The sequence below is a fragment of the Garra rufa genome, chromosome 7 (genome assembly GCF_049309525.1).
Source record: "Garra rufa chromosome 7, GarRuf1.0, whole genome shotgun sequence".
Lineage (NCBI taxonomy): Eukaryota > Metazoa > Chordata > Actinopteri > Cypriniformes > Cyprinidae > Garra > Garra rufa.
The window spans coordinates 11,348,080-11,363,914 of NC_133367.1; the positions used below are offsets into that span (position 1 = coordinate 11,348,080).

General features: G+C 45.4%; 1 protein-coding gene across 1 annotated transcript in view; it reads right to left on the reverse strand.

Moving 5' to 3' along the window:
- LOC141337916 (NACHT, LRR and PYD domains-containing protein 3-like) overlaps positions 1–15,835 on the reverse strand; it is a 148,308-nt gene that overhangs the window by 25,793 nt on the left and 106,680 nt on the right. Inside the window, exons 8-9 of the mRNA XM_073843492.1 lie at positions 2,996–3,166; positions 1,350–1,523 (exon numbers count right to left, since the gene is read on the reverse strand). Coding sequence (XP_073699593.1) covers positions 1,350–1,523; positions 2,996–3,166 — 345 coding nt within the window. The remainder of the gene's footprint in view (positions 1–1,349; positions 1,524–2,995; positions 3,167–15,835) is intronic.

Consider the following 15,835-nt stretch of genomic DNA (forward strand, 5'->3'; position numbering starts at 1 on the left):
AAGTGAAAAAAGTGTTGTTACCAATGTCCTGTTACACATTTGTACTTACAAATGCTATTCAGTGAGTTGTTACATGTGTGTAATTACACCAGTATTAGAGCTGTAGATACAATGTACCAATGTGTACTTACACTGTAGTTACATGCTACGTACACATCTAGTTACCATGTAAGTTCACAGGTATTAGGGACACTTAATATAAAGTGGGACCCTAATGTTAACTAATGAAATTGTTACTGTCTACTATTGTCATAAATCACTTTAGTCTCACAGATCAACGTTCAAACATACTCTAGACTAAACAATTACAAGTCAACATCAGACAGTTTGCTTATAAAATATTATACTTTGCACATGTGTTTATTTAATGAATAAACATATTTGGTGGGGAACAAATAAAAGTGCAGCACTTAATCTGGTAAAATTATACACATTGCTATTTGCATTGTGGTAATAAACATTTAAGGAAAACAATATATTTCTACATAAATATAATCTATATAACTAAAAGACTTTTTAATGAGGCATCAACATATGATAGATAGACAGTGCAGCACTAAACGTTCACAGTATTTGCATCCGGTGCACAAAATGATGTGCTTAAAGCAACATGGAGTCCCTAATTTAAAACTTTATGCCATTTTTCATTGCCTGTTTAATTTTTTAACTTCACATTATAGTGGCTTTTAGTGATGCTGAGAAAAAACTGCTCTGACACAAATATGGAAATATTATCATCTACAATAACAGTACTATTAAAAGTAATGTAAGATTTGAACTAAAGCAGCAATACTCACATCAGTGTGTTGAGTTGACAGTGTTTATCCTCCAGTAGAGCAGAGATCTGATTCACTCGTGTGTCTCCTAGTTTATGTTCACTCAGATTCAGCTCTCTCAGGAGTAACGGATTTTTACCCACAATTCCAGTCACATACTGACAGCCTTCATCTGCAGCAGGACCCAAAAACCTGCAGAAGAGAAGATGAAGCAAGCAAGATCAATTTAGTTCTGATTTAAAAATCCATCGCATTACAAAAATCATTACAAAAAAAAAAACAACTTTATTATTCTAAACCGAGGTCTAGTAATTGCAAAATGTCCTTTAAACATTTCAATAAACAAATACATACATATTCAAAAACAAAGTCTAATAGTCACAGTTATTGGAAAGAAACACATTTTTAGACTTTGAATTTGATCATCAGTTAAAAAAAAACACAGCATCTGATATGACCATTCTGATGCAACAAATTATCCAGATTATTGTATAGCTAAATAAATAAATAAATAAATAAAATAAAAATAAAATTGTACATTTATTTCTGTACCATTATTTGATCAGGTCTCACCTCAGTGTCTTGAGTTGACAGTTTGGATCCTGTAGTAAATCATTGAGCTCCTTCACTCCTGATTGTCCAGGATCATTTCCTGTGAGATCCAGCTCTATTAGGTGTGAAGGGTTTGATCTCAGAGCTGAAGCCAGAGCTTTATAACCTTCTTCAGTGATACTGCAGTTTGAAAGCCTAGAACCAGAATGAAAATGTCACATTCAGATGATTAATCAGTTATTCTAGAAATGACCTAAACAATGAAAATCACTAAACAGAATTATATTTTATTCCTCATTCAAATGAACTAAAACTTAGTTGTTAAGCAAAATCTGACAAATTAATATTGAATTAAAATACAATATCAACTCACTTTAGTATCTCTAGCTTACAGTCCCTTTTAGGCTTTACCCTTCTGATGCTGAGGTACACTTGTGGGCTTTATGGTCAAAAGTAACTGAGTAATATTTTTGTTTTGTATAGTACTGTGCAAAAGTCTTAAGCCACTAGTATTCTCACCAGATAAAAAAATGTTTAAAGTCAGTTATCTATCTTTTGCTGTAGTGTGTCAGTTTACATTTCCAAACATTCAAGTTGCTATTAATTGTAATAATTCAGTGATATTTTTGTTTGCACAAGGAGTCTGACAACAGCCAGTGCTCCACACAGAGATCTGATCTTATCATCATCAGTCCATCTGGAATGATATGAAGAAACAGAACAAACTGAGACAGACTGAAGGCCTTTTCACACTGAACACAAAAATGTGGCACAATGATGATTTTGAATTGAAACAATAGATCCCTATGGGGCTACTCACACCAGACGTGATCATTCACAAGGATTTTTCTGCCCTCTCAAATGTTATTACAAGAACTCAATGGTGCTTTAAATGGGTTTTAAGCCAAAAAAAAAAAAATATTCATAATCACATACATTTTCAAATATAGCTTGATGCTAATTGTACATCTATTATATTTTAAGATGTAGTATTAAGCAATATTTATAGTTTGTGTTTCTATTTTATCTTAATTTAATGCTGTATATTGAGCAGCGGATGATGTTAAATCCATATCTGAGGAAAAATGCATTGTATTAACAGATTTTTATGCATATTTGCTTATTTCTATTAAGTTATGGATTTGGTTATATATTCAGACATTCTCAAATACTGCTTTTTGTCAAGTTTGAAATATTTTTTTTATGGGGACCAAATATCCCCGCAAGGACAGTAATACCAGTAAATTATGACCTTGATGGTACATTTTTTACTTTTAGGAAAGAAGCTCATAACTCCTACAAAACAAAGTTTTTTGAAAGTCTAAAACTGCAGAAAGTCTTGTGTGAGGGGTACATTAAGGCCAGGGGTAGGCAAGTTCGTTCCCATAGTGCTACCCATATGGGCATTTATACCTATTCCAAAAAGAGACCCATAAAGTACAGAAGCCGGACTCTTGGAACTTTTATTATTGGGGGGGGGGGGGGGGGGTAGGCGTGCCCCACTCTCCCTTAAAGGCAAAATTAATTATTTTCTGTTTAATTTGAATAATTCACATTATAGTGATGCTGAGAAAAAACTGCTCTGACACATATATGGAAATATTAACAACCACAATAACAATACTATTAAAGTAATGTAAGATTTGAACTAAAGCAGCAATACTCACATCAGTGTGTTGAGTTGACAGTGTTTATCCTCCAGTAGAGCAGCGATCTGATTCACTCCTTTGTCTCCTAGTTTGTGATTACTCAGATTCAGCTCTCTCAGGAGTAACGGGTTTTTACCCACAATTCCAGTCACATACTGACAGGCTTCATCAGCAGCAGGACTCAAAAACCTGCAGAAGAGAAGATGAAGCAAGCAAGATCAATTTAGTTTCAATTTAAAAGTCCATTGCATTACAAAAATCATTAAAAAAACTATTATTCTAAACCGAAAACCAGTAATTGCAAAACGTTTCTTTAAACATTTAAATACATAAATACATAAATATTTGAAAATAAAGTCTAATAGTCACAGTTATTGGAAAGAAACTAGAGGGACACTCAGCCCTAAAGCAAACTCAGGAGAACAGAAACGTCCCACAGAGCAGAAGAGCAAAGCCTCACTAGATCATGATTTTCAGTTTACAAATACAGAGGTTGCAATTAGCAATCCAGATTATTGTATAGCTAAAAAATTACCCATATATTTATGCAACATTATTTCATCACACTGTAAGTTTATTAAGGGCTCCCACTTTATATTAAGTGTCCCTAAAACCCATGAATTTACATGGTAACTAGATGTGTGCATAGCATGTAACCACAGTGTATGTACACATTGGTACATTGTATCTACAGCTGTAATAATGGTGTACTACACACATGTAACAACCCACGGAATAGCATGTGAAATACAAATGTGTAACAGGACATTGGTAACAACACTTTTTCACTTCAGGAAGTACACGTGTAACAAGAATTATGTAACTACATTTTGTAACAACAATATGTACTCAGTACGTACGAGTTTTATCACTTCCATGCAGTCTTTAATACTGCACTTACTATTATGTTAATCGTGATGATTCCCATGTACATACCATGTATTTGTGAACACTGTATTTGATTAACACTGGCAGTACTAATGCTGGATTAGAAAGTTTATTTGAAACATGTGATAGCAGTGTACTTTATTATAAATACATGAGGACACGGCAGATGTGAGAACCGTGACAGTACCCCCTCCCCCAGGAACGTCTCCTGACGTTCCCAGACTCCTGTACCTGTTGATTGAAATCATCAATAAGAGAGTGATCCAGAATGTCTCTGGCATGTACCCAACTTCTCTCCTCCGGACCGTAACCTTCCCAGTCCACCAAGTACTGAAATCCGCGTCCCCTCCGCCTCGAGTCCAGAATACGATTGACCGAATAGGTTGGTTCCCCGTCTACGAGTCGCGGCGGTGGGGGAACCGGGACTGGCGGATTAATTCGTGCAAAGAAAACAGGTTTAATCTTGGAAACATGAAACACGGGATGAATTCTCCTGTACACTGGAGGGAGTTTGAGGCGGACTGCCACCGGACTAATGATCTTGGTGACAGGAAACGGGCCAATAAATTTGGGAGCAAGTTTATTCGAAACGGAACGCAATGGAATATCCTTGGTAGAAAGCCACACTTTAGAACCGATGACGTATACGGGAGGCTTAGACCGGTGGCGATCGGCTTTAGCCTTGGTGCGCTCTCCCACTCGGACCAGAGTCTCACGGGCTCTGGTCCAAGTGCGATGACACCTCTGGACAAAGGCGTGGGCAGAGGGAACCGCGACTTCGGATTCCAGACTGGGAAAAATTGATGGCTGGTACCCTATACTACATTCAAATGGAGATAGGCCCGTGGCTGATACTGGAAACGAATTGTGGGCGTACTCCACCATAGACAGCTGCTGGCTCCAGGAGGAAGGATTTCTAGCGACCATACATCGTAACGTTCTCTCCAAATCTTGGTTGGCTCTCTCAGTTTGTCCATTGCTTTGAGGATGGAACCCCGAAGAGAGACTAACAGTGGCCCCCAGAAGTTTACAAAACTCTCGCCAAAATTTGGACACAAATTGGGGTCCTCTGTCGGAGACCACGTCCGTCGGGAGGCCATGTAACCGAAAGACATGGTCTACGACTGCCAACGCTGTCTCCTTGGCTGAAGGTAATTTGTGCAAGGGGATAAAATGAACCACCTTCGAGAACCGGTCCACCACGGTCAAAACTATCATGTTACCCTGGGAGGGTGGGAGGGCGGTAACAAAATCTAGAGCGATATGGGACCAGGGTCTCGAAGGGATAGGCAGCGGTTGTAGGAGCCCATCTGGAGGTCTGTTAGAAGTCTTACCAATGGCACAAACTGAGCAAGCCAAAACAAAACTGCGAACGTCCCGAGCCATAAGAGGCCACCAAAATCGTTGTTTGACCAAATGTAAGGTGCGACTAACCCCTGGATGACAAGCCACATTGGAAGAATGTCCCCACTGGATAACTTCGGACCGTAAGCACTCTGGTACAAATAAACGGTTCGGTGGGCAACCGGCCGGAGGCGTTACCCCATGTAAGGCTGTCTTAACCTTCGATTCGACCTCCCAGATGAGGGCAGAGACAATAAGTGTCTCAGGAAAAATACCCTCGGGAGTGGACGGGCAATCGGAGCGGTCAAAAATACGAGATAAAGAATCGGGTTTGGTGTTTTTAGAACCCGGGCGGTACGATAAAGTAAAATTAAAGCGTCCGAAAAAAGTGCCCACCGAGCCTGCCTAGAGTTCAGTCTTTTGGCAGTTCTGATGTATTCTAAATTCTTGTGATCAGTCCAAACAGTAAAAGGTAAAAGGCGCCATTCCTCCAATGCTAGTTTGACTGCCAACAGCTCTCTGTTACCAATATCGTAATTTGATTCAGCTGGCGACATACGATGTGAGAAAAACGCGCAAGGATGCATCTTGTCGTCCGCGGGTGAGCGCTGGGATAGCACCGCACCTACCCCCACCTCTGACACGTCGACCTCCACCACAAACTGACGTGAAGGATCAGGGGTGACAAGGATGGGAGCCGAAACGAAGCGACTTTTAAGTTTGGCAAACGCAGCTTCTGCTGCGTCTGACCACCTGAACGTCGTTCTGGGGGAGGTCAAGGCGGTCAGATGTGCGGCTAGTTGGCTGTAATTGCGAATAAAACGCCGGTAAAAATTGGCAAAACCCAGAAACCTCTGCAGGGCCTTACGGGAATCTGGGGTTGGCCAATCCACCACAGCTCTAACCTTCTCGGGATCCATGCGCATACCCTCGGCCGACACGATGTACCCTAGGAAAGGAACAGACTGTGCATGAAAATCGCATTTCTCCGCCTTGACAAAAAGCCCATTCTCTAACAGCCGCTGAAGCACTCGTCTGACGTGTTGAACGTGTTCCTGGAGAGAAGAAGAAAAAATCAATATGTCGTCCAGGTAGACATAAATGAACTTATCGACCATGTCTCTCAACACGTCATTGACGAGTGCCTGGAAGACCCCTGGGGAGTTGGACAAGCCGAAGGGCATGACCAAGTATTCAAAGTGCCCCCTGGGGGTGTTAAAGGCAGTCTTCCACTCATCTCCCCCCCTGATGCGGACCAAATGATAAGCATTTCTTAAATCCAATTTCGTGAAGACGGACGCTCCCTGCAACCTCTCGAAGGCTGAAGATATTAACGGCAAAGGATAAGTATTCTTTACCGTAATATTATTCAGCCCTCGGTAATCAATACAAGGTCGCAGAGATCCGTCCTTCTTCCCCACAAAAAAGAATCCCGCCCCCGCTGGAGAAGAGGAGGGTCGTATGAGCCCGGCTGCTAGAGAATCAGAAATGTATTTCTCCATAGCCTCTCTTTCAGGAACTGAAAGTGAATATAACTTGCCCTTAGGCGGAGACGTACCTGGTAATAACTCTATAGCACAGTCATAGGGACGGTGAGGAGGGAGAGAAGCAGCCCGAGACTTACTGAACACTTCCTTCAGGTCGAGGTACTCCGTGGGCACGTTACTCAGATCCGCCGCCTTCTCCTGAAACACAGAACTAGATACAGACGGACAAGCAGACAGAAGACAAGATTCATAACACTTAACGCTCCATTCAGCCACCGACTTCAGCTGCCAATCAATCCGGGGGTTGTGTTTAATGAGCCAGGGATGTCCAAGAACAACGGGTGCATGAGGGGAGTCCAAAATGTAAAATGAAATACTCTCACGGTGGTTGCCAGACACCGTGAAAGTAACAGGATCTGTAATAGAGGTGATGGTGGGAAGGGAGTGGCCATTGAGAGCGTGGACGGCGATGGTTTCTGTGAGGGGATGAATGGGAACATGATTGTACAGTGCAAAAGAAAAATCCATAAAGTTACCCTCGGCTCCCGAATCCAGAAGTGCAGTGCAGTGAAGATCCTGTTTCTGCCATCTAAGCCTAACCGGGAGGAGCGTGGAGGTGTTGCTGGACGAGGACTTGTTAGCGGAGATCCCACCCGACAGTAGCCTCATACTTACTGCCGGGCTGGCCCTTTTATGGGGCAGCTAAAGGCGAAATGGCCAGCTGCCCCACAATAGAGGCAAAGGCCCTGGGACCTCCGCCTCTCCTTCTCCTCCCGAGAAAGCCGAGCTCGACCCACCTGCATGGGCTCGAGATCGCTGAATGGGCTGACCGCGTCGCTGCCGCTGGCTCGAGGTGGAAAGCCCTCCCCAGGGGGGAGCCGAGCGGATGTCCATCGTCGCTCGGCTCGGGAGATTCGAGCATCTACCCGCAGGGCCAGGTCTATCAGGCCGTTGAGGTTTGAGGGTAGGTCCAGGGCGTAGATCTCCTTCTGGACGCGGTCAGCCAACCCATGCAGGAACATGTCCCACTGCGCTTCCTCGTTCCACTGGCACTCCGCCGCCAGGGTCCGAAACTCGATGCTGTAATCAGAGACGGACCTCCCCCCCTGTCGGAGATCCGCCAGTGTCCGCGCAGCCTCTCTGCCAGAGACCGCGCGGTCGAAGACCCGTTTCATCTCGGCGGAGAGTGCTGTGAACGAGGCGCAACAGGGATCTTGATTCTCCCACACCGCCGTTCCCCACAATGCCGCCCTCCCCGTCAACAGGGTGAGCATGAATGCCACCTTGCTTTCCTCACTAGGGAATGTGCGGGGTTGTAACGTAAAATGCATCGAACATCTAGTGAGGAAAGCTCGGCAGAAGTTCGGCTCACCTCCGTACAGTTCCGGTGGGGCGGATGGTCCCCAGATGGTCCGGGTGGGGCGATCGGAGCGGGCGGGGCAGGCGGTGTGAGCGGCGCAGTGGGAAGTTGCATCTGGCACAAAGACTGGGTCAGCTCGGACACCTGTGCCACTAGGGTGTTGATGGCATTCCCTGAGATCGCGGTGTTTATCTCTTGAATCTCCAGCCGGGAGATGCATTCGCGGAGTGCGTCCTCCGCGGTGCCCTGTGTGGTGCCTGCTGCTTCCATTGATGGTCAGATTGTTCTGTAACGGTAAGAAAAGAGAGGAAGCAAAAATGTAGGATAACCAGTTTATTGAGGGTAAGCAGGATGAAACAACGATGACAATGGTGGTGGTGAAGATCTCCCGGCTGAGTGGCACAGAGGCTAGATGGCAGGTGAGATGACGAGTGAAGAGTCCGTGGTGCAGGCGTGAATCCAGTGAACCAAGACAACGACAATCCCACAACGAAATCCACACACGAAGACAAATCCAACACGTACATCCAACAACGGTGATCTAGAAGAACAATCTGACGGGGAAGAGGAGATCTGGGTGAGTATAAATAGCCGTGGGGAAATGCATGACACCTGGTGCGGGACTGATTGGCAGCTGCGCTGAATCAGAGTGACGCACAACGTAATGACACACATACATACACACAGATGACGCGACATGAGGACACGGCAGATGTGAGAACCGTGACAATCAGTGTACTTACATGGTAACTCCTCAGGAACTGTCTACTTAATATAAAGTGTAAAATGGTCACATATTACTGTGTAAATGTAACACCCATGTCTTGGTTAAGTCCTCATATCCATATTTGAAGTTATCCTCATCAGTGTATCACAATCACCTGTCTTTGTACTTAGCACCCCTTTATAAGTTTGAGTTCTCAGTTTGTTGTCCAGCTTTAATGTTACCACACTGTAAAAAATACTCTAGAGGGTATTATATACAACCCATGAAAAACAGTTAAATTTTACTTAAGTATATTAGTAAGCAAGTAAAATATATAATAATGGGTAAATTCTTCCCTCACTACCTATTTGTTTACAGTAATAACGGCAACACAAAAGAATTAAGTAATATATACTGAAAAATATTAGCTCTAGCACCATAATGTTCAGGAGGGAATCATATGGCGTAATATATGTGCCTCAATCCTGAGCGAGTAATTGTAAGTTTTGAGCACAGAGAACTATATTTTGCAAGCACATTGCATTATATTTTGAACAGAAATTTGTTACGGAAGCAGACCAAACAAGAGAGGTAAGTGGTAATAATAACAATGTTTATTTTCAGCAGAGCGTTGTGGATAAGATGACGTGCAGAACCGGGTATGTATAAACAGTCCAGGTATGATATACGATGACTTGAGATGAATACTAATGACAGATCCTTTCCTTTCCAGGAACGACGGGAGGAGGACTCCGACCCACACACACACACACACCGTTGGTGATAGACAGACAGGCTTATGGCTGACCACCGCTGACTGGAACAGAGAACAGACTTCGTACTGGAACAAAATGAGAAAGCAGGTAAGTTTCAACAGGTAAGTAGCGAGGTAAGTATATCTTTGAAGTTTGTGAACTCGACAGAGAAACACAATGAGTCCGCTTCGTGCAAACGAGCCCGGACACTGAGTGAGGTGTGTGGTGTGCTTATATGTGGTGCTGGTGATGGGTTTCAGGTGCGTCTGATTAGTAATCAGGTGACTGTGATCGTTGAGTGAGTGAGGGAGTAGAACCTGGCCAATCCGTGACATTACCCCCCTCCCCAGGGCCCGCTCCTGAGGGCCGAGGCCTCCGACGTCGTGGTGGTCTACCTCGTCCTCGAGGGGCTGGACATTCAGGATGGTTACGATGGAATTCCTCCATGAGGGCTGGATCTAGAATGTCAACTCTGGGTACCCACGACCTCTCCTCTGGTCCGTAGCCTTCCCAGTCGACGAGATACTCCAGATTACCACCACGACGTCGGAACAGAAGGATTTCTCGGACCGAGTAGATGGATCCCTCTTCCAGGACCAAGGGGGGAGGGGGTTCCTCTTCCTGACCAGGTTCTGTGGAGGGAATCACAGGTGGGTGAAAGGGTTTGAGTAACGAGACGTGAAATGTGGGGTGGATACGGTACTGTGGTGGTAATTGGAGTCTGTAGGTGACGGGGTTGACCTGTTCCACGATGGTGAAGGGGCCAACAAACCTGGGACTCAATTTCTTCGAGGGCAGGCGCAGACGGATGTCTCTTGTGGAGAGCCAGACTTTCTGCCCAGGAGTGTATGTGGGACCAGGAATCCTTTTCTGATCGGCAGTGGATTTGGTTCTGCGCACTGCCCTTTGAAGATGATGGTGAGCCTCGTCCCAGACTCTCTCGCTCTCCCGGAACCAGTAATCCACTGCGGGCACCTGTGATGGTTCGCCATTCCAGGGGAAGAGAGGTGGTTGGAAGCCGAGCACACACTGGAATGGCGTGAGTCCTGTGGTGGGTTGCCGCAGTGAATTTTGGGCGTATTCTGCCCAACCCAGGAACTGGTTCCAGGAGTCCTGGTGACCATGACAGAATGTCCGGAGGAACCGCCCCACCTCCTGGATTTTCCTCTCCGTCTGCCCGTTGGTCTCAGGGTGGTATCCAGAGGAGAGGCTAACGGTCACACCTAGGAGTTTGAGAAAAGACTTCCACACCCGTGAAATAAACTGTGGACCCCTGTCTGAGACGATGTCTTCCGGAATGCCATAGTACCTAAAGACTTTGTTGAAGAGCAGTTCGGCAGACTCTAGGGCTGTGGGAAGACCTTTCAGAGGTATCAGTCGGCAGAATTTTGAAAATCGATCAACTATAACAAAGATGCAGGTGTTACCGTCAGATGAGGGGAGATCTGTCATGAAGTCAACTCCCAGGTGTGAACAGGGGCGGTTCGGCACAGGCAAGGGATGGAGTTTCCCAGCAGGCAGATGACGTGGACTCTTGGACATTGCACACTCCTTACATCCCTGGACATACCTCCTCACATCCCTTGCCATGTGCGGCCACCAGAAGCGGTCCGTCAGCAGCGAGAGAGTGTTGTTAGCCCCTGGATGTCCAGTGCCCAGAGAGGTATGTGTTGAATGGATTAGATCTACCCGCTGGGTCCTAGGGATGAATCTGCGACCAGGTGGACAGCCCGGCGGAGATCTGGGTTCCGGAGTGGCGACAGCTGGCGGGTTGGTCCATTCAATGGGTTGAACGATGATGTTTTCGGGGATTATGGTCGTGGGTGTGTCAGGCAAGTCGTGAGAATCATGGATGCGAGACAGAGCATCAGCTCGGGTATTCTTGGATCCTGGCCGGTAGGTTATGGTGAAGTTGAATCGGGAAAAGAACAGGGACCATCTTGCCTGACGGGGACAGAGCCGTTTGGCGTCTCGGAGGTACTGTAGGTTCTTGTGATCTGTTATCACCTGGAACGTGTGGTTGGATCCCTCTAACCAATGTCGCCACTCCTCCAGAGCGAGCTTGATGGCAAGGAGCTCGCGGTTGCCGATGTCATAGTTCCTCTCCGCAGGGCTGAGCTTCCGGGAATAGTAGGCACAGGGATGAAGCAATGGAGGAGTACCATGATGTTGTGACAGAATACCTCCCACGCCGGTAGTAGATGCGTCCACCTCTACCACGAAAGGGAGATCAGGGTCAGGATGGGTTAGAAGAGGTGCCTGTGTAAATGCTTCCTTGAGGTTATGGAAGGCTGCGGCCGAGTCAGGGTTCCAGAGTAGAGTTCGTGGTTTTCCTTTGAGTAGACTGGTAAGTGGAGCAGTGATGATGCTGTAGTTCTTGATAAACCGGCGGTAGAAATTGGCGAAACCTAAGAATCGTTGAAGCTCTTTGATAGTGGTGGGTTCTGGCCAGGATACAACTGCAGATACCTTCCTCTTGTCCATACGGACCCCCTTCTGGTCGATGACGTATCCAAGGAAGTGTACTGCTGATAGGTGAAATGAACATTTTTCCGCCTTGAGATACAGGTGATGATCCCGTAATCTTTGAAGGACCTCCGCAACGTGGAGGCGATGTTCGGCCTCACTCCGGGAGTAAATCAGGATATCGTCTATGTAGACGACGACAAAGTGGTGCAGAAACTCCCGGAGTACCTCGTGAATGAAGTTCTGAAATACGGAGGGGGCGTTGACCAAACCATAGGGCATGACCAAGTACTCGTAGTGGCCAGTAGGGGTCACGAAGGCAGTCTTCCACTCGTCCCCCTCACGTATCCTCACGAGGTTGTACGCGCTGCGGAGGTCCAACTTCGTAAACACCCTGGCAGTGCGTAGTTGTTCGAGGGCCGCAGGGACGAGAGGAAGGGGATACCGGAACTTGATGGTGCCTTGATTGAGTATGCGGTAATCGATGCATGGCCGCAGCCCTCCATCCTTCTTTGCCACGAAGAAAAAACTGGATGCTGCGGGTGATGTTGATGGTCGGATGTAACCCTGATCGAGAGCCTCCTGTATGTACTCCTCCATTGCCTTGGTCTCCGGAAGCGACAGCGGGTAGATCTTACCTCTGGGCATTGGAGCATCCGGAACTAGGTCAATGGCGCAGTCCCATGGCCGATGTGGAGGTAGCTGGGAAGCTCTCTTGGGGCAGAAGACGTCTTGGAACGACGAGTAAATGGCAGGAATCTGGACTGACTGCTTCTCAACAGGACTTTCGACGGAGGTGACGTTGACAGGTAGTGTCTTGTGTCTAGGACGTGGAAGATCTGGGAAACATTGGTTGGTACATTCTTTTCCCCATTTTATCACCTCTCCTGTGCCCCAAGAGAGGATGGGATCATGCTTCACCAGCCACGGGCGCCCCAAGATGATGTCCATAGTGGCTCCCTCCAGAACCAGAAACTGAATCTCCTCACGGTGTAAAACTCCGATCTGTAGGATGATGGGTTCACATTTCCGGTGTATACGGGTCCGTGAGCTGATCCGGTTAGTTATAGGTTGAATCTGGTAGATAGTGGTTGAGGCTTGGGTGCGTAGCTGGAGCTGGCGACAGAGGGTGTTCGAGATGAAGTTTCCCGCTGACCCGGAGTCGATGAGGGCTGCGACTGTAACACAGGAAGTGTGGGTGGTTAACTGAACATTGGTAGTCAGAGGATGCATGTTATCCAATTCAGATCGTATTACACTCACCAAAGATCGTATAGGACGTAGAGGACAGTTGAGTCGGACGTGCCCCGCAGCCCCACAGTACATGCAAAGACCCCGGGTCAGCCTTCTCTGTCGCTCAGCTGCAGAGAGTTTTCCTGACTCCAGGATCATTGGTTCTGGTTCTGGAGGGCTGGCGGATGTAACTGGTCGGAGGAGTGCAGTAGTGACGGACTGATCTTGGTAGGATTTTAGACGATCTGAACAACGAAGTGACTGCTGAATGAACTTCTCCAATCCCATGGAATCGTCCAAAGCAGCTAACTGCATCCGGAGATTGGGTTCTAGGCCGAGCCGGTACGTGGTCAGTAACGATCGCTCATTCCATCCGCTGGCAGCGGCCAAAGTGCGGAAACGCAGGGAGTAATCTTGTGTCGTCATACTTCCCTGCTTTAGATGATACAATTGCTCTCCTGCGGATACTTCTGCATCAGAACGTCCGAAAACCTCTTTAAAATGAGCGACGAAAGCCTGGATCGAATGGGTTGCCGGCCCGGCCTGTTGATATAACGTGTCCGCCCATTTGAGAGCTGGTCCGGTAAGCAGAGATGTGATGAAGGCTATTTTCGAAGAATCTGTGGGATAGAGAGCAGGTTGCATTGTGAATATTAATGAACATTGTAACAGGAATCCGCTGCACTCCTCCGCCCCGCCAGAGTAGGGCGCTGGTCGGGCCATGGGACTGGAAGGAACGTTGACGGGAGCCGAAGAAGTGCTGGGTGCCGGTGGTGCGGTGGGATGAACTGAAGTTGGAGTGGTGGCATGACTAGCCAACAAAACCTTCCTGAGTGAGTCCACCAGCTCTTGAAATGGGTCCCGATTGCTCATGCTGATACTGTGTTGGTCCGGGCTAACTGTTACGGAAGCAGACCAAACAAGAGAGGTAAGTGGTAATAATAACAATGTTTATTTTCAGCAGAGCGTTGTGGATAAGATGACGTGCAGAACCGGGTATGTATAAACAGTCCAGGTATGATATACGATGACTTGAGATGAATACTAATGACAGATCCTTTCCTTTCCAGGAACGACGGGAGGAGGACTCCGACCCACACACACACACACACCGTTGGTGATAGACAGACAGGCTTATGGCTGACCACCGCTGACTGGAACAGAGAACAGACTTCGTACTGGAACAAAATGAGAAAGCAGGTAAGTTTCAACAGGTAAGTAGCGAGGTAAGTATATCTTTGAAGTTTGTGAACTCGACAGAGAAACACAATGAGTCCGCTTCGTGCAAATGAGCCCGGACACTGAGTGAGGTGTGTGGTGTGCTTATATGTGGTGCTGGTGATGGGTTTCAGGTGCGTCTGATTAGTAATCAGGTGACTGTGATCGTTGAGTGAGTGAGGGAGTAGAACCTGGCCAATCCGTGACAAAATTAACAATCGCAAAAAAAAATTCGTTTGAGCAAAGAAAAAACGATTCTGTGCTCAATAAATGTATTTGCTATTATCCATATTAACGTGCAATAATAACCCCTCTCACGCAGTTTACTCAGGTGCTCTCTCACAAACGTATTCTCTGCGCTCCTGTCAAGTCCCCCTCTCTCTCAACCTCTTAATTCTGTGCGCGCTCAACTTGCAACAGCGTTACAAGTGTGCCACAAAATCAACCACTTGGAAAATTAAAGGTCAATTGTGATTGGCTGTTGGTCTCCAATCAAATCGCTAGTAGAACCAAAGCCCGTCTTGTAGAACTCTCCATAGATATCCATATACATATGTTCATATATAATCCTTTATTATATGATATCTATGGAACTACCTACAGCATCCCGGAAGCTTACTAAAAAAAAAGAAAAAATAACTACTAATGGATTAAAACACATTTTGGTAAGTGTGTGTTTAAGAAAAAATAACTGACTACAGTGAGACTAATGGATTAAAACACATTTTGATAAGTGTTTTTTATTATTATTAACTTAAAAGTTAATAATAAAAAAAACACTTACCAAAATGTGTTTAAGAAAAAATAACTGACTACAGTGAGACTAATGGATTAAAACACATTTTGGTAAGTTTTTATTATTATTATTATTATTAACTTTTAAGTTAATAATGGATTAAAACACATTTTGGTAAGTGTTTTTTTTATTATTAACTTTTAAGTTAATAATAAAAAACACTTATCAAAATGTGTTTTAATCCATTAGTCTCACTGTAGTCAGTTATTTTTTCTTTTTTTCAGTAAGCTTCCGGGATGCTGTAGATAGTTCCATAGATATCATATAATAAAGGATTATTTATGGATATATGGATACCAGTGATGCGCGGGTCAATAAACAACCCGAACACGACCGACGTTTTCAACTAACCCGCCCGCAACTCGGACCGCAAAAAAAAAAAAAAAAAAATATATATATATATATATATATTGTACCTGACCCGCATGATTAATATTTGCGACTGACAGCAGCGATTATATGCTGCTCTGCGGTGGAGATGCGTTCACTGTCAAACATCATGTCAAAATAAATGTTCTTGATTACAAGAAAAATACAGATTGTTGTTGTGATTTAGTTTGTCTTTCCTTTATACGATTTAAATAGTTTCATTTTCGAAGTACTCA